At 40.8% G+C, this 22,345-nt stretch overlaps 1 protein-coding gene across 1 annotated transcript in view; it reads left to right on the top strand.

Annotated features, from left to right (window-relative positions):
• Window positions 1–14,506: 14,506 nt before the first annotated feature.
• LOC147981289 (uncharacterized) overlaps window positions 14,507–22,345 on the top strand; it is a 37,556-nt gene continuing 29,717 nt past the window's right edge. Inside the window, exon 1 of the mRNA XM_087515923.1 lies at window positions 14,507–16,564. Coding sequence (XP_087372049.1) covers window positions 14,507–16,564 — 2,058 coding nt within the window. The remainder of the gene's footprint in view (window positions 16,565–22,345) is intronic.

Here is a 22,345-nt window from a genome sequence, read left to right as displayed (position 1 = left end):
GGTGAAGCTGCTTACATATTAGGCATTAAGATCTATAGAGATAGATCAAGATGCTTAATTGGACTTTCACAAAGCACATACCTTGACAAAGTTTTGAAGAAGTTCAAAATGGATCAAGCAAAGAAAGGGTTCTTGCCTGTGTTACAAGGTGTGAAGTTGAGTAAGACTCAATGCCCGACCACTGCAGAAGATAGAGAGAAAATGAAAGATGTTCCCTAAGCTTCAGCCATAGGCTCTATCATGTATGCAATGCTGTGTACCAGACCTGATGTGTGCCTTGCTATAAGTCTAGCAGGGAGGTACCAAACTAATCCAGGAGTGGATCACTGGATAGCGGTCAAGAACATCCTGAAATACCTGAAAAGGACTAAGGATATGTTTCTCATTTATGGAGGTGACAAAGAGATCGTAAATGGTTACGTTGATGCAAGCTTTGACACTGATCCGGATGATTCTAAATCGCAAACCGGATACGTGTTTACATTAAATGGTGGAGCTGTCAGTTGGTGCAGTTCTAAACAAAGCGTCGTGGCGGGATCTACGTGTGAAGCGGAATACATAGCTGCTTCGGAAGCAGCAAATGAAGGAGTCTGGATGAAGGAGTTCATATCCGATCTAGGTGTCATACCTAGTGCATTGGGTCCAATGAAAATCTTTTGTGACAATATTGGTGCAATTGCCTTGGCAAAGGAATCCAGATTTCACAAGAGAACGAAGCACATAAAGAGACGCTTCAATTCCATCCGGGATCTAGTCCAGGTGGGAGACATTGAGATTTGCAAGATACATACGGATCTGAATGTAGCAGACCCGTTGACTAAGCCTCTTCCACGAGCAAAACATGATCAGCACCAAGGCTCCATGGGTGTTAGAATCATTACTGTGTAATCTAGATTATTGACTCTAGTGCAAGTGGGAGACTGAAGGAAATATGCCCTAGAGGCAATAATAAAGTTATTATTTATTTCCTTATATCATGATAAATATTTATTATTAATGCTAGAATTGTATTAACCGGAAACATAATACATGTGTGAATACATAGACAAACAGAGTGTCACTAGTATGCCTCTACTTGACTAACTCATTAATCAAAGATGGTTATGTTTCCAAACCATGGACGAAGAGTTGTTATTTGATTAACGGGATCACATCATTAGGTGAATGATCTGATTGACATGACCCATTCCATTAGCTTAGCACCCGATCGTTTAGTATCTTGCTATTGCTTTCTTCATGACTTATACATGTTCCTATGACTATGAGATTATGCAACTCCCGTTTGCCAGAGGAACACTTTGTGTGCTACCAAACATCACAACGTAACTGGGTGATTATAAAGGTGCTCTACAGGTGTCTCCAAAGGTACATGTTGGGTTGGCGTATTTCGAGATTAGGATTTGTCACTCCGATTGTCGGAGAGGTATCTCTGGGCCCTCTCGGTAATGCACATCACATAAGCCTTGCAAGCATTGCAACTAATGAGTTAGTTGTGAGATGATGTATTAAGGAACGAGTAAAGAGACTTGCCAGTAACGAGATTGAACTAGGTATTGAGATACCGACGATCGAATCTCGAGCAAGTAACATACCGATGACAAAGGGAACAACGTATGTTGTTATGCGGTCTGACCGATAAAGATCTTCGTAGAATATGTAGGAACCAATATGAGCATCCAGGTTCCGCTATTGGTTATTGACCGGAGACGTGTCTCGGTCATGTATACATTGTTCTCGAACCGTAGGGTCCGCACGCTTAATGTTACGATGACAGTTTCATTATGAGTTTATGTATTTTGATGTACCGAAGGTTGTTCGGAGTCCCGGATGTGATCATGGACATGACGAGGAGTCTCGAAATGGTCGAGACATAAAGATCGATATATTGGAAGCCTATATTTGGATATCGGAATCGTTCCGGGTGAAATCAGGATTTTACCGGAGTACCGGGGGGTTACCGGAACCCCCCCGGGGGTTATTGGGCCTACATGGGCCCTAAGGGAGAAGAGGAAAGGAGGCAAGAGGTGGCCGCACGCCCCTCCCCTCCCTAGTCCAAATAGGACAAGGAGAAGGGGGCGACACCCCCCCTTTCCTTTCCCTCTTCCTCCTATTTCCCGCTTCTCCTTCTCCATCTAGGAAAGAAGGGAGTCCTACTCCCGGTGGGAGTAGGACTCCCCCTTGGCGCGCCCTCCTTGGCCGGCCGCCCCCTCCCCTTGGCTCCTTTATATACGGGGGCAGGGGGGCACCCTAGGACACACAAGTTGATCTTCGTGATCGTTCCTTAGCCGTGTGCGGTGCCCCCCTCCACCATATTCCACCTCGGTCATATTGTAGCGGTGCTTAGGCGAAGCCCTGCGACGGTTGAACATCAAGATCGTCACCACGCTGTCGTGCTGACGGAACTCCTCCCCGAAGCTTTGCTGGATCGGAGCCCGGGGAGCGTCATCGAGCTGAACGTGTGCCAAGAACTCGGAGGTGCCGGAGTAACGGTGCTTGGATCGGTTGGACCGGGAAGACGTACGACTACTTCCTATACGTTGCGTCAACGCTTCCGCTTCGGTCTACGAGGGTATGTAGACAACACTCTCCCCTCTCATTGCTATGCATCACCATGATCTTGCGTGTGCGTAGGAAAATTTTGAAATTACTACGTTCCCCAACAAGGACCCCGGAGGAGAACGCCGAGATCGCACGAGAAGAAGTGAGTAACTACTTTGAAGGGGTGAAAGCAAAGAAACATCCACCTCCGGAGGAGAAGGTAGATCTGGTGAAAGCGAAGCGCACTCTGGCTGCCCTGACAAAACCACCAAGTCTCCGCCGAAAGGAAACTATGAGCGTATTATTGGAAAGGAATTTGCCGAAGCGGAGCGGTCGGGAAGTACTGTCAGTGATCAAAGGCTGAAAGAACGACGAGCTGGGAAACAAATTGCCCAGCTCGGCGAACAAGCGAAGCAATCATGCCCCCCGCTCAAGGTGCCAAGCGACAACGTCGCTAATGATCCGAGGATGGTGCCCGGTTATAGCAATCTTAGCGATTACCTGCCCGACGATGTACATTATGATTTCATGGAGGTGCAGATACAAAGGTACGAGTACGAGAAGCCTCTCGTCAAAGATGAAAGATCTCTATCAACGATGATGCGAAGATTGCATGATTGGTACTTGAAAATCTGCAGAGACTCTGGGGGGAGGAGTACTTTGTATGTGAAAGTTAAAAAGGAGCATGACCTCGTTGGAATTGAACTGTTGCCTGTTCCATTTGAGGAGTTCTTTCAGTTTTTCAATCAATTGGCCCTCGATAAAACAATGGTCACCTGCTACTGTCTGTAAGTAGTACTACTTCTGTCATTAAGTCTCTCTATATAGCTCAGCTCTTTCATTGCATGTATTTATAATCATCCTCACTATATTATGCAGATTGAAGATCGCCGAATTGAAGAAAAGACAAGTCGGTGATATTGGGTTCATTAACACATATCTCATAGATGCAACTCAGGTTAAATTTCATGCCGCAACTACCGAGGCCAACTTGCTACGATCGTTGGTAATAAATGAAAACAAAGATATAATACTCTTTCCTTACAACTTCAAGTGAGTGTTACTGTCTTGTGCGTATTTGGTTTCCCTTATATATTAGTCAAGGTTATAGTAATGTAATTGATGAGTTATGCATGCGTGTGCAGTTACCACTATATTCTCCTAGAGATTAAGCTTGAGCAGGGACTAGTAACCGTCTTAGACTCAAGACGAAAAGATGCCCGGGACTATGCGGACATGACTCAAATGCTCGAGAAGTAAGTTAAATCGATCATTATCCACCATATCAGTAACTTTGTTCATTTCCTGATATATCAAGTAATTGTTTTCTTTGTCTGGCAAGGTTTGGAAAAAATTCTCCAAAAAAGCTCCAGGACTCCCGAAGAAGCTGCAATTTAGACACCCGAAAGTAAGTACTATAGTAGCATGTTCCGCGCATCTCCTATTGATTTGGCATTCTTGCTTATTAGTTTGAATTACCTCTATTTCTTGTAAAGTGGTTGTGGCAGGAACAAGGGAATGATTTCTGTGGATACTACGTTTGCGAGTCCATCCGCCACACGACCTGTGAGCGGGGCTACACTGACGAACAATATGAAGTACATAAATAACAACATTCACAATTTTATTTTATTACCATCATTTGTGTTGAGTTTCATTCATTCATATATATATGTATTGACCCCCTTCTTCAAATTAGATGTTTCGAAAGCGGGATGAACTCCTAGCACCAGCTCGCATGCGAGCAATTCAAGAGGAATTGGCGGCATTCTTTCTTGACCACGGGATCGCTGAAGACGGAGAATACTATGTGGACCATGAGTCCGTATGATTATATTTGTAAGAGATAATTATTGTATATATGTACCCGGTAGTGTCGGATAGATATACGAGAACTTGTTGTTCGACCAATCTTTGGGAGAATGAGAGGTGGTCGATATCACTTCTCTCTGTATGCATATATGTTCATGACGATCTTCTGTTTCCTTCGTTTGCTTACTAGCTAGATAGCGTGTCTAGTCCTCTCTATACGTATGTATAGTACGTAGCGTCGACCAAGCACGGACATAAGAGAGGACACTTCTCTCTATTAATTATAGCTAGCTAAGACAATATATGAAACACCTAAATTAACCCCCCAAAACCCCCAAACCCCCCCTTCAAAAAAAAACAAAAACCCCAGCCACAGAAATGCTGACGCGTGGATGCCTATTGGTCCCAGTTGGTGCCACCAACCGGGACCAAAGGGTCTCCTGCCTGGGCTCTGCGCACAGGCCACGTGGAGGCCCATCAGTCCCGGTTCTGGATTGAACCGGGACTAAAGGGACAGGGCATTAGTACCGACCCTTTAGTCCCGGTTCAGGAACCGGGACAAAAGGCCCTTATGAACCGGGACAACATGCCCTTTTTCTACCAGTGTATGGAGCAAGGCATTAAATTTGAACTTACTTTTAGTATTTGTTTAGTCGATGATATTCCCGCAGTTTGATGCTAACAATATCATATCAATCATTATAAAATTTTCCAAACATCCACAAATCAATCTGCAGAAAATTCAGTTGGAAAGCCTATATGGAGTGAGGCAGTAAATTTGAACTTACTTTTAGTATTTTCTTAGTTGATGATATTCCCGCAGTTGATGCTAGCAGTATCATATCAATCATTACATAATTTTCAAAACATGTGCGGAAACAATTTGCAGAAAAAAGAGCTAGAGGCAATACGTTCCATGGTAGCTGAATTCTTACTTGAACATGTCTAGAAAGAAGAAGGAGAGTTTTGCCACAATGCAGCCTGAATCGTGATGAATTTTCGTTACAGGTGAATTGTAATCACTCATCCTAGATTCTTTCATTCTTACTGCATTAAAATTATTGTATGTACATTGTAAAATGTCGATAGTTTTGATCTTCAGGTCTCATGTCATATACTTGTGTTATTATAGACATGGTACTTGCTCTTTGTCAACGAGCTTTATGTGTTTTTTCAATGAGTTTTATGTCATATGATGTGATGAGATATGATGCTTGAGGTATATGTGATGGTCTATGCTTGACTATTGTCTGCTAGATCAAAGAATTTGGGGTGGCTAAAGCAGGAAATTATATAAATGATCTTATTATATTCAGGCAATTTTTCTAGACAATCCTCATCCACATCGTAGAATACTGCATGCGGTTAGTAACCGCCTCCGGCAATAAATCATCGCATGCGGTTATCAAGGACAAACCGCTTGCATTTACAAAAGTAGTCGAGGCAGTTTCTCCATGAAGGAACCAATTGCTCTGCGCGAGCAGTGCAGGTCGTGAATATTAGCGCCGCCGGCTTTGAGGCGGAATGTGGAACTGCCGTCGGCCCATGTATCGAAACCACCTCCAATGTGTTGGGGAATGCAGTATTTCAAAAATTTCCTATGATCACGCAAGATCCATCTAGGGATGCAAAGCAACGAGAGGGGAGAGTATGTCTACGTACCCTCGTAGACCGAAAGCAGAAGCGTTAAGAAACGCGGTTGATGTAGTCGAACGTCTCCGCGATCCAACCAATCAAGTACCGAACGGATGGCACCTCCGCGATATGCACACGTTCAGCTCGGTGACGTCCCTCGTACTCTTGATCCAGTTGAGGCCGAGGGAGAGTTTCGTCAGCAGGACGGCATGTTGACAATGATGATGAAGTTACCGGCGCAGGGCTTCGCCTAAGCACTACGACGATATGACTGAGGTGTGTATCTATGGAGGGGGGCACCGCACACGGCTAAAACAATTGTCAACTTGTGTGTCTATGGGGTGCCCCCTCCACGTATATAAAGGAGGGGAGGAGGGGGTCGGCCGACCCTTCATGGTGCGCCCCAAGGGGGATTCCTACTCCTACTAGGAGTAGGTTTCCCCGCTTTCCTAGTCCTAATAGAAGGGGAAAGGAAGGGGAAGAGGAGAGGAAGGAAAGGGGGCCCGGCCCCCTTCCCAATTCGGATAGGGCTTGGGGGGTGCGCTCCCACCTCTTGGCCGCCTCCTCTCTCTCCCACTAAATCCCATGTAGGCCCATTTAGCCCCCGGGGGGTTCCGGTAACCCCCCGGTACTCCGGTATATGCCCGAACTCATCCGAAACCATTCCGGTGTCCGAACATAACCTTCCAATATATCAATCTTCATGTCTCGACCATTTCGAGACTCCTCGTCATGTCCGTGATCACATCCAGGACTCTGAACTACCTTCGGTACATCAAAACACATAAACTCATAATACCGATCGTCATCGAACGTTAAGCGTGCGGATCCTACGGGTTCGAGAACTATGTAGACATGACCGAGACTCGTCTCCGGTCAATAACCAATAGCGAAACCTAGATAATCATATTGGTTCCTACATATTCTACGAAGATCTTTATTGGTCAAACCGCATAACAACATACGTTGTTCCCTTTGTCATCGGTATGTTACTTGCCCGAGATTCGATCGTTGGTATCATCATACCTAGTTCAATCTTGTTACCGGCAAGTCTCTTTACTCATTCTGTAATGCATCATCCCGCAACTAACTCATTAGTTACATTGCTTGCAAGCCTTATAGTGATGTGCATTACCGAGAGGGCCCAAAGATACCTCTCGGACAATCGGAGTGACAAATCCTAATCTCGATCTATGCCAACTCAACAAACACCATCGGAGACACCTGTAGAGTGATACGTCTCCAACGTATCTATAATTTTTTATTGTTCCATGCTATTATATATTCTGTTTTGGATGTTTAATGGGCTTATTTGTACACTTTTATATTATTTTTGGGACTAACCTATTAACCGAAGGCCTAGCCCAAATTGCTGTTTTTTTGCCTATTTCAGTGTTTCACAAAAAGAGAAAATCAAACAGAGTCCAAACGGAATGAAACCTTCGGGAGCGTGATTTTTGGAACAAACGTGATCCAGAGGACTTGGAGTGGATGTCAAGCAACCAACGAGGAAGCCACGAGGCAGGGGGGCGCGCCCTCCACCCTCGTGGCTCCACCGACCTACTTCTTCCTCCTATATATACCTGCGTACCCTGAAAACATCAGATAGCACCACAAAAACCTAATTCCACCGCCGCAACCTTCTGTACCAGTGAGATCCCATCTTGGGGCTTATTCCGGCGCTCCGCCGGAGGGGGCATTGATCACGGAGGGCTTCTACATCAACACCATAGCCTCTTCGATGATGTGTGAGTAGTTTACCTCAGACCTTCGGGTCCATAGTTATTAGCTAGATGGCTTTCTTCTCTCTCTTTGGATCTCAACAAAAAGTTCTCCTTGATTCTCTTGGAGATCTATTCGATGTAATCTTCTTTTGCGGTGTGTTTGTCGAGATCCGATGAATTGTGGGTTTATGATCAAGATTATCTATGAACAATATTTGCATCTTCTCTGAATTCTTTTATGTATGATTGGTTTTCTTTGCAAGTCTCTTCGAATTATCAGTTTGGTTTGGCCTACTAGATTGATCTTTCTTGCAATGGGAGAAGTGCTTAGCTTTGGGTTCAATCTTGCAGTGCTTGATCCCAGTGACAGTAGTGGAAACGACACGTATTGTATTATTGCCATCGAGGATAAAAATATGGGGTTTGTATCATATTGCATGAGTTTATCCCTCTACATCATGTTATCTTGCTTAAATCATTACTCCGTTCTTATGAACTTAATACTCTAGATGCATGCTGGATAGTAGTCGATGTGTGGAGTAATAGTAGTAGATGCAGGCAGGAGTCGGTCTACTTGTCACGGACGTGATGCCTATATACATGATCATACCTAGATATTCTCATAACTATGCTCAATTATATCAATTGCTCGACAGTAATTTGTTCACCCACCGTAATACTTATGCTATCTTGAGAGAAGCCACTAGTGAAACCTATGGCCCCCCAATCTATTTTCCATCATACAAGTTTCCAATCTATTTTATTTTGCAATCTTTACTTTCAATTTATATCATAAAATACCAAAAATATTTATCTTATTATTATTATCTCTATCAGATCTCACTCTTGCAAGTGGCCGTGAAGGGATTGACAACCCCTTTATCGCGTTGGTTGCGAGGTTCTTATTTGTTTGTGTAGGTATGAGGTGACTCGCACGTGGTCTCCTACTGGATTGATACCTTGGTTCTCATAAACTAAGGGAAATACTTACGCTGCTTTGCTGCACCACCCTTTCCTCTTCAAGGGAAAACCAATGCATGCTCAAGAGGTAGCAAGAAGGATTTCTGGCGCCGTTGCCGGGGAGATCTACGCCAAGTCAAGACATACCAAGTACCCATCACAACTCTTATCCTTCGCATTACATTATTTGCCATTTGCCTCTCGTTTTCCTCTCCCCCGCTTCACCCTTGCCGTTTTATTCCCCCTCTTTTTCGCTTGCTTCGTCATTATGGCTATTCCTTTATCCGCTCCTTTGTCTCCCGAAAATGAAGTTCTTAATTTTAAACAAAGGGAGGGAGAAAATCTAAAAGATGCTTGGTACAGAATTTGCAATGCACAAAATAGATCTACTAGGAAGCAATCTACTTCCTTTCTTCTTCGCAATTTTTATGTAGGCATCACTCCTTGGAATAGATATATTCTTGATACCATTACCGGAGGAAATTTCTTGGGTAGCCATAATTTGATTCTTATAATGACATGATAGATTTGTTTGGCCCATCACCTCTTTTGGTTAATGGAACTATTTTAACTTTGGAACATGTGATGCAACGGCTTGAAGTTATTGAAAATAAAATTGCCACCGTAGAGTTAATTGAAAATTTGGATATAAAGATCCATACCAAATTACCCAATACGGATCTAAGGTAGGACTTGCTCTTATTTTTTTTAAAGAAAAGGGACCTATGGTTAATGAAAAGATAGATCAAGATTCCACTAGAATTGATAAAATTGAGGATATTATTACCAACCTAGGGTCTGACTTTTCTTCCGTGAAAAACACTCCTTATAATGCTAAGATTGCCAAATTTATGTATGTTCCTAAAAAAAAGGGAGAAACTTCTAGTAAGGGAAATGCGGACCTCAAATCCATAAGTGTGCACCCCAACTTTCTCACTATCCTTAAGGAACTTTTTGCTACAAATGATTTTATCGATTTCGTGCCTAGGAGTTTGATAATTAATAAAAATAAAGAAACTTCTAGGAGTTATATGTGTCTTATTGAAGAATTGCCTACCAAAGATGGCAATACCTAGATCTATCCTCGCTTTTATGCCTAGCTAGGGGCGTTAAATGATAGCGCTTGTTGGGAGGCAACTCAATTTTATTTTTATTCCTTTCTTTTTGTTCCTGTTTAGTAATAAATAATTTATCTAGCCTCTGTTTTTGTTGTGTTTTTTATGTTTAATTAGTGTTTGTGCCAAATAGAACCGCTGGGAAGACTTGGGGAAAGTCTTTTTGATCTTGCTGTAAAAAACAGAAACTTTAGCGCTCGCGAGAATTACTGCCATTTTTATTGCGGAGTGCTATTTAGTTAATTCTTTTTGCAGATGATTAATAGATAAATTTCTCACGTCCATAAATTTATTTTAGAATTTTTGGGGTCCCAGAAGTATGCGTTTGATACAGATTACTACAGACTATTCTGTTTTTGACAGATTCTGTTTTTCGTGTGTTGTTTGCTTATTTTGATGAATCTATGGCTAGTAATGGAGTTTATAAACCATAGAAAAGTTGTAATACAGTAGTTTTAACACCAATATAAATAAATAATGAGTTAATTACAGTAACTTGAAGTGGTGTTTTGTTTTCTTTCGCTAACGGAGCTCACGAGATTTCCTGTTAAGTTTTGTGTTGTGAAGTTTCCAAGTTTTGGGTAAAGATTTGATGGATTATGGAACAAGGAGTGACAAGAGCCTAAGCTTGAGGATGCCCAAGGCACCTCAAGGTAAAATCCAAGGACACCAAAAAGCCTAAGCTTGGGCATGCCCCGGAAGGCATCCCCTCTTTTGTCTTCGTTCATCGGTAACTTTACTTGGAGCTATATTTTTATTCACCACATGATATGTGTTTTTCTTGGAGCGTCTTGTATGATTTGAGTCTTTGCTTTTTAGTTTACCAAAATCATCCTTGCTGTACACACCTTTTGATAGAGACACACATGAATCGGAATTTATTAGAATACTCTATGTGCTTCACTTATATCTTTTGAGCTATATAGTTTTTGCTCTAGTGCTTCACTTATATCTTTTAGAGCACGGTGGTGGTTTTATTTTATAGAAATAATTGATCTCTCATGCTTCACTTATATTATTTTGAGAGTCCTTTAGAACATCATGGTAATTTTCTTCTAGGCACAATAAAAACTTTCATATAAGTGCATTGAATGCTATGAGAAGTTTGATGCTTGATAATTGTTTTGAGATATGGAGATGGTGATATTAGAGTCATGCTAGTTGAGTAGTTGTGAATTTGAGAAATACTTGTGTTGAAGTTTGTGATTCCCGTAGCATGCATGTATGGTGAACCGTTATGTGATGAAGTCGGAGCATGATTTATTTATTGATTGTCTTCCTTATGAGTGGCAGTCGGGGACGAGCGATGGTCTTTTCCTACCAATCTATCCCCCTAGGAGCATGCGCGTAGTACTTTGTTTCGATAACTAATAGATTTTTGCAATAAGTATGTGAGTTCTTTATGACTAATGTTGAGTCCATGGATTATACGCACTCTCACCCTTCCACATTTGCTAGCCTCTCTATTACCGCGCACTTTTCGCCGGTATCATACACCCACCATATACCTTCCTCAAAACAGCCACCATACCTACCTATTATGACATTTCCATAGCCATTCCGAGATATATTTCCATGCAACTTTCCACCGTTCCGTTTGTTATGACATGCTTCATCATTGTCATATTGCCATGCATGATCATGTAGTTGACATCGTATTTGTGGCAAAGCTACCGTTCATTATTTTTTCATACATGTCACTCTTGATTCATTGCATATCCCGGTACACCATCGGAGGCATTCACATAGGGTCATATTTTGTTCTAAGTATTGAGTTGTAATTCTTGAGTTATAAGTAAAAAAAGAAGTGTGATGATCATCATTATTAGAGCATTGTCCCGGTGAGGAAAGGATGATGGAGACTATGATTCCCCCACAAGTTGGGATGAGACTCCGGACGAAAAATAATAAAAAAAGAGGCCAAAAAAAAGAAAGAAGGCCCAAATAAAAAAATGAGAGAAAAAGAGAGAAGGGACAATGTTACTATCCTTTTTCCACACTTGTGCTTCAAAGTAGCACCATGATCTTCATGATAGAGAGTCTCCTATGTTGTCACTTTCATAAACTAGTGGGAGTTTTGCATTATATAACTTGGCTTGCATATTCCAATGATGGGCTTCCTCAAATTGCCCTAGGTCTTCATGAGCAAGCAAGTTGGATGCACACCCACTTAGTTTCTTTTGTTGAGCTTTCATACACTTATAGCTCTAGTGCACCGTTGCATGGTAATCCCTACTTACTCACATTGATATCTATTGATGGGCATCTCCATAGCCCGTTGATACGCCTAGTTGATGTGAGACTATCTTCTCCTTTTTTGTCTTCTCCACAATCACCATTCTATTCCACCTATAGTGTTATGTCCATGGCTCATGCTCATGTATTGCGTGAAAGTTGAAAAAGTTTGAGAACATCAAAAGTATGAAACAATTGCTTGGCTTTTCATCGGGGTTGTGCATGATTTAATATTTTGTGTGATGAAGATAGAGCATAGCCAGACTATATGATTTTGTAGGGATAACTTTCTTTGGCCATGTTATTTTGAGAAGACATGATTGCTTAGTTAGTATGCTTGAAGTATTATTATTTCTATGTCAATATTAAACTTTTATCTTGAATCTTTCAGATCTGAACATGCATGCCACAATAAAGAAAATTACATTGAGAAATATGTTAGGAAGTATTCCACATCAAAAATTCTATATTTATCATTTACCTACTCGAGGACGAGCAGGAATTAAGCTTGGGGATACTTGATATGTCTTCAACGTATCTATAATTTTTGATTGTTCCATGCTATTATATATATTCTGTTTTGGATGTTTAATGGGCTTATTTATACACTATTATATTATTTTTGGGACTAACCTATTAACCGGAGGCCCAGCCCAAATTGTTGTTTTTTTGCCTATTTCAGTGTTTCGTAGAAAAAGAATATCAAATGGAGTCCAAACGGAATGAAACGTTCGGGAGCGTGATTTTTGGAACAAACGTGATCCAGAGGATTTGGAGTGGACGTCAAGCAACCAACGAGGAAGCCACGAGGCAGGGGGCGCGCCTACCCCCCTAGGCGCACCCTCCACCCTCGTGGGCCCTGATACGTCCATTTTGCATCATGCTTTTATATCGATATTTATTGCATTATGGGCTGTTATTACACATTATGTCACAATACTTATGCCTATTCTCTCTTATTTTACATGGTTTACATAAAGAGGGAGAATGTCGGCAGCTGGGATTCTGGGCTAGAAAAGGAGCAAATATTAGAGACCTATTCCGCATAGATCCAAAAGTCCTGAAACTTCACGGAAGACGTTTTCAGAATATATAAAAAATACTGAGCACAAGAAGTTCACCAGGGGGGCCACACCCTGCCCACGTGGGTGGGGGGCGCGCCCTACCCCCCTGGGCGCGCCCCCTACCTCGTGGGCTCCCTGGTGGCCCTCCGGTGGCCATCTTCTTCTATATGAAGTCTTTCGATGGGAAAAAAATCATAAGCCATCTTCTTGGACGAAACTCCACCGCCACGAGGCGGAACCTTGGCGGATCCAATCTAGGGCTCCGGCAGAGCTGTTCTGCCAGGGAAACTTCCCTCCGGGAGGGGGAAATCATCGCCATCGTCATCACCAACGCTCCTCTCATCGGGAGAGGGCAATCTCCATCAACATCTTCATCAGCACCATCTCCTCTCAAAACCCTAGTTCATCTCTTGTATCCAATTCTTGTCTTCAAGTCCGGGATTGGTGCTAGTAGGTTGCTAGTATTGTTAATTACTCCTCGTAGTTGATGCTAGTTGGTTTATTTGGTGAAAGATCATATGTTTAGATCCTATATGCATATTAATACCCCTCTGATTATGAACATGAATATGCTTTGTGAGTAGTTACGTTTGTTCCTGAGGACATGGGAGAAGTCTTGCTATTAGTAGTCACGTGAATTTGGTATTCGTTCGATATTTTGATGAGATGTATGTTGTCTCTCCTCTAGTGGTGTTATGTGAACGTCGACTACATAACACTTCACCATGATTTGGGCCTAGAGGAAGGCATTGGGAAGTAATAAGTAGATGATGGGTTGCTAGAGTGACAGAAGCTTAAACCCTAGTTTATGCGTTGCTTCGTAAGGGGCTGATTTGGATCCATATGTTTCATGCTATGGTTAGGTTTACCTTAATACTTTTGTTGTAGTTGTGGATGCTTGCAATAGAGGTTAATCATAAGTGGGATGCTTGCCCAAGTAAGGGCAGCACCCAAGCACCGGTCCACCCACATACCAAATTATCAAAGTACCGAGCGCGAATCATACGAACGTGATGAAAACTAGCTTGACGATATTCCCATGTGTCCTCGGGAGCGCTTTTCTCTATATAAGAGTTTGTCCAGGCTTGTCCTTTGCTAAAAAATGATTGGGCCACCTTGCTGCACTTTATTTACTTTTGTTACTTGTTGCTCGTTACAAATTATCCTATCACAAAACTATCTGTTACCACTTGTTTCAGTACTTGCAGAGAATACCTTGCTGGAAACCACTTATCATTTCCTTCTGCTCCTCGTTGGGTTTGACACTCTTAGTTATCGAAAGGACTACGATAGGTCCCCTATACTTGTGGGTCATCAAGACTCTTTTCTGGCGCCGTTGCCGGGGAGTGAAGCGCCTTTGGTAGGTGGAATTTGGTAAGGAAAAATTTATATAGTGTGCTGAAATTTACTGTCACTTGTTACTATGGAAAGTAATCCTCTGAGGGGCTTGTTTGGGGTATCTTCACCCCGACCAGTAGAGCAAAGAGTTGCTCCTCAACCTACTGAACCAAATGAAAATGAAAATGTCTGCTTTGAAATTCCTTCGGGTATGATAGAAAAATTGCTAGCTAATCCTTTTGTAGGAGATGGAACAAAGCATCCTGATGAGCATCTAATATATGTGGATGAAGTTTGTGGATTATTTAAGCTTGCAGGTGTACCTGGAGATGTTGTTAAGAAGAAGGTCTTCCCTTTATCTTTGAAGGGAGATGCATCGACATGGTATAGGCTATGTGATGATACGGGGTCATGGAACTACAAACAATTGAAATTGGAATTTCATCAGAAGTTTTATCCTATGCATCTTGTTCATCGTGATCGCAATTATATATATAATTTTTGGCCTCGCGAAGGAGAAAGCATCGCTCAAGCTTGGGGGAGGCTTAAATCAATGTTATATTCATGCCCCAATCATGAGCTCTCAAGAGAAATGATTATTCAAAAAATTTATGCTCGGCTTTCAGATAGCAATCGCACTATGCTTGATACTTCTTGTGCTGGCTCTTTTATGATGAAGACTATTGAATTCAAATGGGATTTATTGGAAACAATTAAACGAAACTCTGACGATTGGTACCTCGACAAAGGTAAGATGTTAGGTATGACACCTAGGTTTGATTGTGTTAAATCTTTTACGGATACCAATGTTTTCCGTAAATTTAGCACTAAATATGGACTTGACTCTGAGATAGTAGCTTCTTTCTGTGAATCTTTTGCTACTTATGTTGATCTCCCCAAGGAGAAGTGGTTTAAATATCATCCTCCCATAGAAGTAAAAGTAGCTGCACCTATTAAAGTTGAAGAAACGACTATCACTTATAATGATCCTATTGTTCCTACTTCTTATGTTGAGAAGCCACCTTTACCTGTTAGGATAAAGGATCATGCTAAAGCTTCAACTATGGTTCATAAAAGCAATATTAAAACTTATACACCTTCCGAGCAAATTAAAGTTGAACCTGATATTGCTATTGTTAAAGATATCTTGGCTGATAATATTGATGGGCATGTTATTTATTTCTGTGATGAAACTGCTAGAATTGCTAAACCTTGTGCTAAAGATAAACCTAGACCTGTGGTAGGCATGCCTGTTATTTCTGTTAAAATAGGAGATCATTGTTATCATGGTTTATGTGATATGGGTACCAGTGCTAGTGCAATACCTATTAGCCTATATAGAGAAATTATGCATGATATTGCACCTGTTGAGTTAGAAGATATTGATGTCACAATAAAACTTGCCAATAGAGATACTATTTCACCAATGGGAATTGTTAGAGATGTTGAAGTCTTGTGTGGGAAAACTAAATATCCTGCTGATTTTCTTGTTCTTGGTTCCCCACAAGATAGCTTTTGTCCCATTATATTTGGTAGACCCTTCTTGAACACTGTTAATGCTAAGATAGATTGCAAAAAGGATGTTGTTACTATCGTTTTAGATGATATGTCTCATGAATTTAATTTCTCTAAATTTAGTAGACAACACCATGAAGAAGAATTACCTAGTAAGGATGAAATTATTGGTCTTGCTTCTATTGCCGTACCTCCTAGTTATCCTTTAGAACAATATTTGTTAGACCACAAAAATGATATGTTTATGAATGAAAGAAGGGAAATAGATGAAGTATTCTTTAAACATGAACCTATTCTGAAACACAATTTGCCTGTTGAAATCCTAGGGGATCCTCCTCCACCCAAGGGTGATCCCGTGTTTGAGCTTAAACCGTTGCCTGATACTCTTAAATATGCTTATCTTGATGAGAAAAAGATATATCCTGTTATTATTAGTGTTAACCTTTCAGAGCATGAGGAAGAGAGATTATTGAAAACTCTGAAGAAGCATTGTGCTGCTATTGGGTATACTCTTGATGATCTTAAGGGCATCAGTCCCACTCTATGTCAACATAAAATAAATTTGGAAGAAGATGCTAAACCAGTTCGTGATCATCAACGACGGCTGAATCCTAAAATGAAAGAAGTGGTAAGAAAGGAAATACTAAAACTCCTTGAGGCAGGTATAATCTATCCCGTTGCTGATAGTCAGTCGGTAAGTCCTGTCCATTGTGTCCCTAAGAAGGGAGGTATTACTGTCGTTCCTAATGATAAAGATGAATTGATTCCTCAAAGAATTATTACAGGTTATAGGATGGTAATTGATTTCCGCAAATTAAATAAGGCCACTAAAAATGATCATTACCCCTTACCTTTTATCGATCAAATGCTAGAAAGATTATCCAAACAAACACATTTTTGCTTTCTAGATGGTTATTATGGTTTCTCTCAAATACCTGTGTCAACCAAGGATCAATCAAAGACTACTTTTATTTGCCCTTTTGGTACTTTTGCTTATAGACGTATGCCTTTTGGTTTATGTAATGCACCTGCTACCTTACAAAGATGCATGATGGCTATATTCTCTGACTTTTGTGAAAAGATTTGTGAGGTTTTCATGGACGATTTCTCCGTCTATGGATCTTCTTTTGATGATTTCTTGAGCAACCTTGATCGAGTTTTGCAGAGATGTGAAGAAACTAATCTTGTCTTGAATTGGGAAAAGTGCCACTTTATGGTTAATGAAGGTATTGTCTTGGGGCATAAAGTTTCTGAAAGAGGTATTGAAGTTGATAAAGCCAAGGTTGATGCTATTGAAAATATGCCATGCCCCAAGGACATCAAAGGTATAAGAAGGTTCCTTGGTCACGCCAGATTTTGTAGGAGGTTCATTAAGGACTTCTCAAAAATTTCTCGGCCTCTGACTAATTTATTACAAAAAGATATACCATTTGTCTTGGATGATGATTGTGTAGAAGCATTTGAAATTCTTAAGAAAGCATTGATCTCTGCACCTATTATTCAGCCACCTGATTGGAATTTACCCTTTGAAATTATGTGTGATGCTAGTGATTATGCTGTAGGTGTTATTCTAGGGAAAAGAGTTGATAAGAAATTAAACGTTATTCAATATGCTAGTAAAACCCTAGACAATGCTCAAAGAAATTATGCTACTACTGAAAAAGAATTCTTAGCAGTTGTATTTGCTTGTGATAAGTTCAGACCTTATATTGTTGATTCTAAAGTAACTATTCACACTGATCATACTGCTATTAAATATCTTATGGAAAAGAAAGATGCTAAACCTAGACTTATTAGATGGGTTCTCTTGCTACAAGAATTTGACTTACATATTGTTGATAGAAAGGGAGCTGAGAACCCCATTGCAGACAACTTGTCTAGGTTAGAAAATGTGCTTGATGACCCACTACCTATTGTTGATAGCTTTCCTGATGAGCAATTAAGTGTCATAAATGCTTCTCATACTGCTCCATGGTATGTTGATTATGCTAATTACATTGTTGCTAAGTTTATACCACCTAGTTTCACATACCAGCAAAAGAAAAAGTTCTTCTATGATTTGAGGCATTACTTTTGGGATGACCCACATCTTTATAAAGAAGGAGTAGATGGTGTTATTAGACGTTGTGTACCTGAGCATGAACAAGAACAGATCCTACGCAAGTGTCACTCCGAAGCTTATGGAGGACACCATGCTGGAGATAGAACTACACACAAGGTATATTGCAATCTGGTTTTTATTGGCCTACTCTCTTCAAGGATGCCCGTAAGTTTGTCTTATCTTGTGATGAATGTCAAAGAATTGGTAATATTAGTAGACGTCAAGAAATGCCTATGAACTATTCACTCGTTATTGAACCATTTGATGTTTGGGGCTTTGACTATATGGGACCTTTTCCTTCCTCTAATGGATATACACATATTTTAGTTATTGTTGATTACGTTACTAAGTGGGTAGAAGCTATTCCAACTAGTAGTGCTGATCATAACACTTCTATTAAAATGCTTAAAGAAATTATTTTTCCAAGATTTAGAGTCCCTAGATATTTAATGACTGATAGTGGTTCACATTTTATTCATGGTGCTTTCCGTAAAATGCTTGCTAAGTATTATGTTAATCATAGAATTGTATCCCCTTATCACCCTTAGTCTAGTGGTCAAGTAGAATTGAGTAATAGAGAGCTCAAATTAATTTTGCAAAAGACTGTCAATAGGTCTAGGAAGAATTGGTCCAAGAAACTTGATGATGCATTATGGGCCTATAGAACTGCATATAAAAATCCAATGGGTATGTCTCCGTATAAAATGGTTTATGGAAAAGCATGTCACTTACATCTCGAACTAGAAAACAAGGCATATTGGGCTATTAAAGAGATCAATTATGATTTTCAACTTGCCGATGAGAAGAGGTTATTTGATATTAGCTCACTCGATGAATGGAGAACCCAAGCCTACAAAAATACCAAGTTGTTTAAAGAAAAAGTTAAAAGATGGCATGATAAAAGGATACAAAAGCGTGAGTTTAATGTAGGTGATTATGTATTGCTATACAACTCTCGTTTAAGATTTTTTTGCAGGAAAACTTCTCTCTAAATGGGAAGTTCCTTACGTTATCGAGGAGGTCTATCGTTCCGGTGCCATAAAAATCAACAACTTCGAAGGCACAAATCCGAAGGTGGTGAACGGTCAAAGAATCAAACATTATATCTCAGGTAATCCCATAAATGTTGAAACCAATGTTATTGAAACCATAACCCCGGAGGAATACATAAGGGACACTTTCCGGAACGTTTCAGACTCCGAAAAGGAATAGGTATGTGGTACGGTAAGTAAACCGACTCCAAAACAGTATTTAAGGCAGTATTTCTCCGTTTTGGAATATTTAGAAAAATAGAAAAATAAGAAGCAGTCCGGGAAGGACACGAGGGCTCCACGAGGGTGGAGGGCGCGCCCTACCCTCATGGGTGTGCCCCTACCTCGTGGGCACCTCATGTGCTCTCCGGACTCCGTTTTCGTACACGACACATATTTTGGTCGATAAAAATTCATTATATAATCTCCCGGGGGTTTTGACTCCCGTATCACGTAAAAATCTCCTGTTTTTGTTTCGAGCTTTTTTCTGATAGATCCAGGTTGTCATGTCGTCTTCAAGCGCCCCCAAGGATGAGTTCTTTGAGAAGGTCATCAACCCCTACCTCGCAGAAGTGCTGCAACACCCTCAAACCATTGAGATGCGTGAGGGGTTGTTGCACATCTGTGATGCTGAGGGACCAAGGAAGATCGGAAGCACGGAGGCAAGGCTCGAGGCATTGGAGCAAGAAGTTTTCAAGTGTCAGGAGATGGTGGAGCGTGGACTCGATTCCAATCACATTATGATCACGGAGTTCACCAACAACCACAAGCTGGACGTCAAGGACATTGGGGAGGCCATCTTCAAGCTTCATGAGAAAAACGAGCACCTCCAAGCCCAGATCTATGACCTGCAAAATCAAAACTGTGAGTATGAATATAGATTCAAGAGGATGAGTTTGACTGCAGATTTGAAGTTTCAGGAGACTCGATCATCCTTCTATGATGGTGAGCCTATGCCTTGGAAGAAGGACGACAAGCCTACGCCATCAAGAAAACCATCACCTTCTCCACCAATAAAGAAGAATTGAGTATCTGGTATGGGCACTCCCCTTGGCAACTGCCAAGCTTGGGGGAGTGCCCCGGTATCGTATCACCATCACTTTTATCTTTACCATTTTCTTAGTTCGATCCTTTTGATAATATCTTGATCTAGTAGAATAAAGTTTTAGTATGATCTAGTTGTGAGTTTTGCTTTATGATCCCTCTATGTAATCGAGTCCGTGAGCTATATATAATAAAGATTAGTGTTGAGTCAAGGGCTTGATTATTTTGCCATGATCCTAAGTGAATAAAAGGAAAGAGAAAGAATAAAAAAGGGGAAACAAAGAGATCATATGGATCTTATGGAGAGTAATGAGCTCACATAGAAAAAGAATGATGAATAAAAGTTGTTGAGAGTTGACAAACATAGTTTTGGTCATCATTGCAATTAATAGGAAGTAATAAAGAAAGAGAGGTCTTCACATATAAATATACTATCTTGGACATCTTTTATGATTGTGAGCCCTCATTAAAATATGACATGCTAAAGAGTTGACGTTGGAGAAGGAAGACAACGTAATGGGTTATGTTTTCTTACATCTGAGATAAATTATATTGTCATGGATCATCCAAGATGGTTGAGCTTGCCTTTCCCCCTCATGCTAGCCAAATTCATCGCACCAAGTAGAGATACTACTTGTGCTTCCAAATACCCTTAAACCAGTTTTGCATGAGAGTCCACCATACCTACCTATGGATTTAGTAAGATCCTCCAAGTAAGTTGTCATCGGTGCAAGCAATAAAAATTGCTCTCTAAATATGTATGACTTATTAGTGTGGGAGAAAATAAGCTTTATACGATCGTGTGATATGGAAGAAATAAAAGCGACATACTGCATAATAAATGTCCATATCACAAGTGGCAATATAAAGTGACGTTATTTCACATTAAGATTTTGTGCATCCAACCATAAAAGCGCATGATAACCTCTGCTTCCCTCTGCGAAGGGCCTATCTTTTACTTTTATCTCCCACCTTGCATAAGAGTCATGGTGATCTTCACCCTTCCTTTTTACATTTTATCCTTTGGCAAGCACAGTATGTTGGAAAGATCCTGGTATATATGGCTAATTGGATGTGAGTTTTCATGAACTATTATTGTTGATATTACTCTTGAGGTAAAACGTTGGGAGGCAAAACTATAAGCCCCTATCTTTCTCTGTGTCCGATTAAAACTCCATACCCATAAGTATTGCGTGAGTGTCAGCAATTGTGAAAGACTATATGATAGTTGAGTATGTGGACTTGCTAAAAAGCTCTTATACATTGACTCTTTCCTATGTTATGATAAGTTGCAATTGCTCCAATGACTGAGATTATAGTTTTTTAGTTTTCAATGAAGTTTACGATTCATACTTGAAATTGTGATTGAATTATTACTCTAGCATAAGAAATCATATGACAAGAATTATATAAGTTGTTGTTCTAAGAATGATCACGATGCCCTCATGTCCGTATTTTATTTTTATCGACACCTCTATCTCTAAACATGTGGACATATTTTTTGATTTTGGATTTCGCTTGAGGACAAGCGAGGTCTAAGCTTGGGGGAGTTGATACGTCCATTTTGCATCATGCTTTTATATCAATATTTATAGCATTATGGGCTGTTATTACACATTAAGTCACAATACTTATGCCTATTCTCTCTTATTTTACAAGGTTTACATAAAGAGGGAGAATGACGGCAGCTGGGATTCTAGGCTGGAAAAGGAGCAAATATTAGAGACCTATTCTGCATAGCTCCAAAAGTCCTAAAACTTCACGGAAGACGTTTTCAGAATATATAAAAAATACTGAGCGCAAGAAGTTCACTAGGGGGGCCACACCCTGCCCACGAGGGTGGGGGGCGCGCCCTACCCCCTGGGCATGCCCCCCTACCTCGTGGGCCCCCTGGTGGCCCTCCGGTGGCCATCTTCTGCTATATGAAGTCTTTTGATGGGAAAAAATCATAAGCCATCTTCTCGGATGAAACTCCGCCGCCACGAGGAGGAACCTTGGCGGATCCAATCTAGGGCTCTGGCAGAGCTGTTCTGCCGGGGAAACTTCCCTCCGGGAGGGGGAAATCATCGCCATCTTCATCACCAACACTTCTCTCATCGGGAGAGGGAAATCTCCATCAACATCTACATCAGCACCATCTCCTCTCAAAACCCTAGTTTATCTCTTATATCCAATTCTTGTCTTCAAGTCCGGGATTGGTGCTAGTAGGTTGCTAGTAGTGTTAATTACTCCT

This window comes from Triticum urartu, chromosome 3A, assembly GCF_056163025.1.
Source record: "Triticum urartu cultivar PI428250 chromosome 3A, HENAU_Tu73, whole genome shotgun sequence".
In the NCBI taxonomy this organism is placed as follows: domain Eukaryota; kingdom Viridiplantae; phylum Streptophyta; class Magnoliopsida; order Poales; family Poaceae; genus Triticum; species Triticum urartu.
The sequence above is the reverse complement of the archived record's forward strand: the minus strand, read 5'-3'. Positions and strand labels throughout refer to the sequence as shown.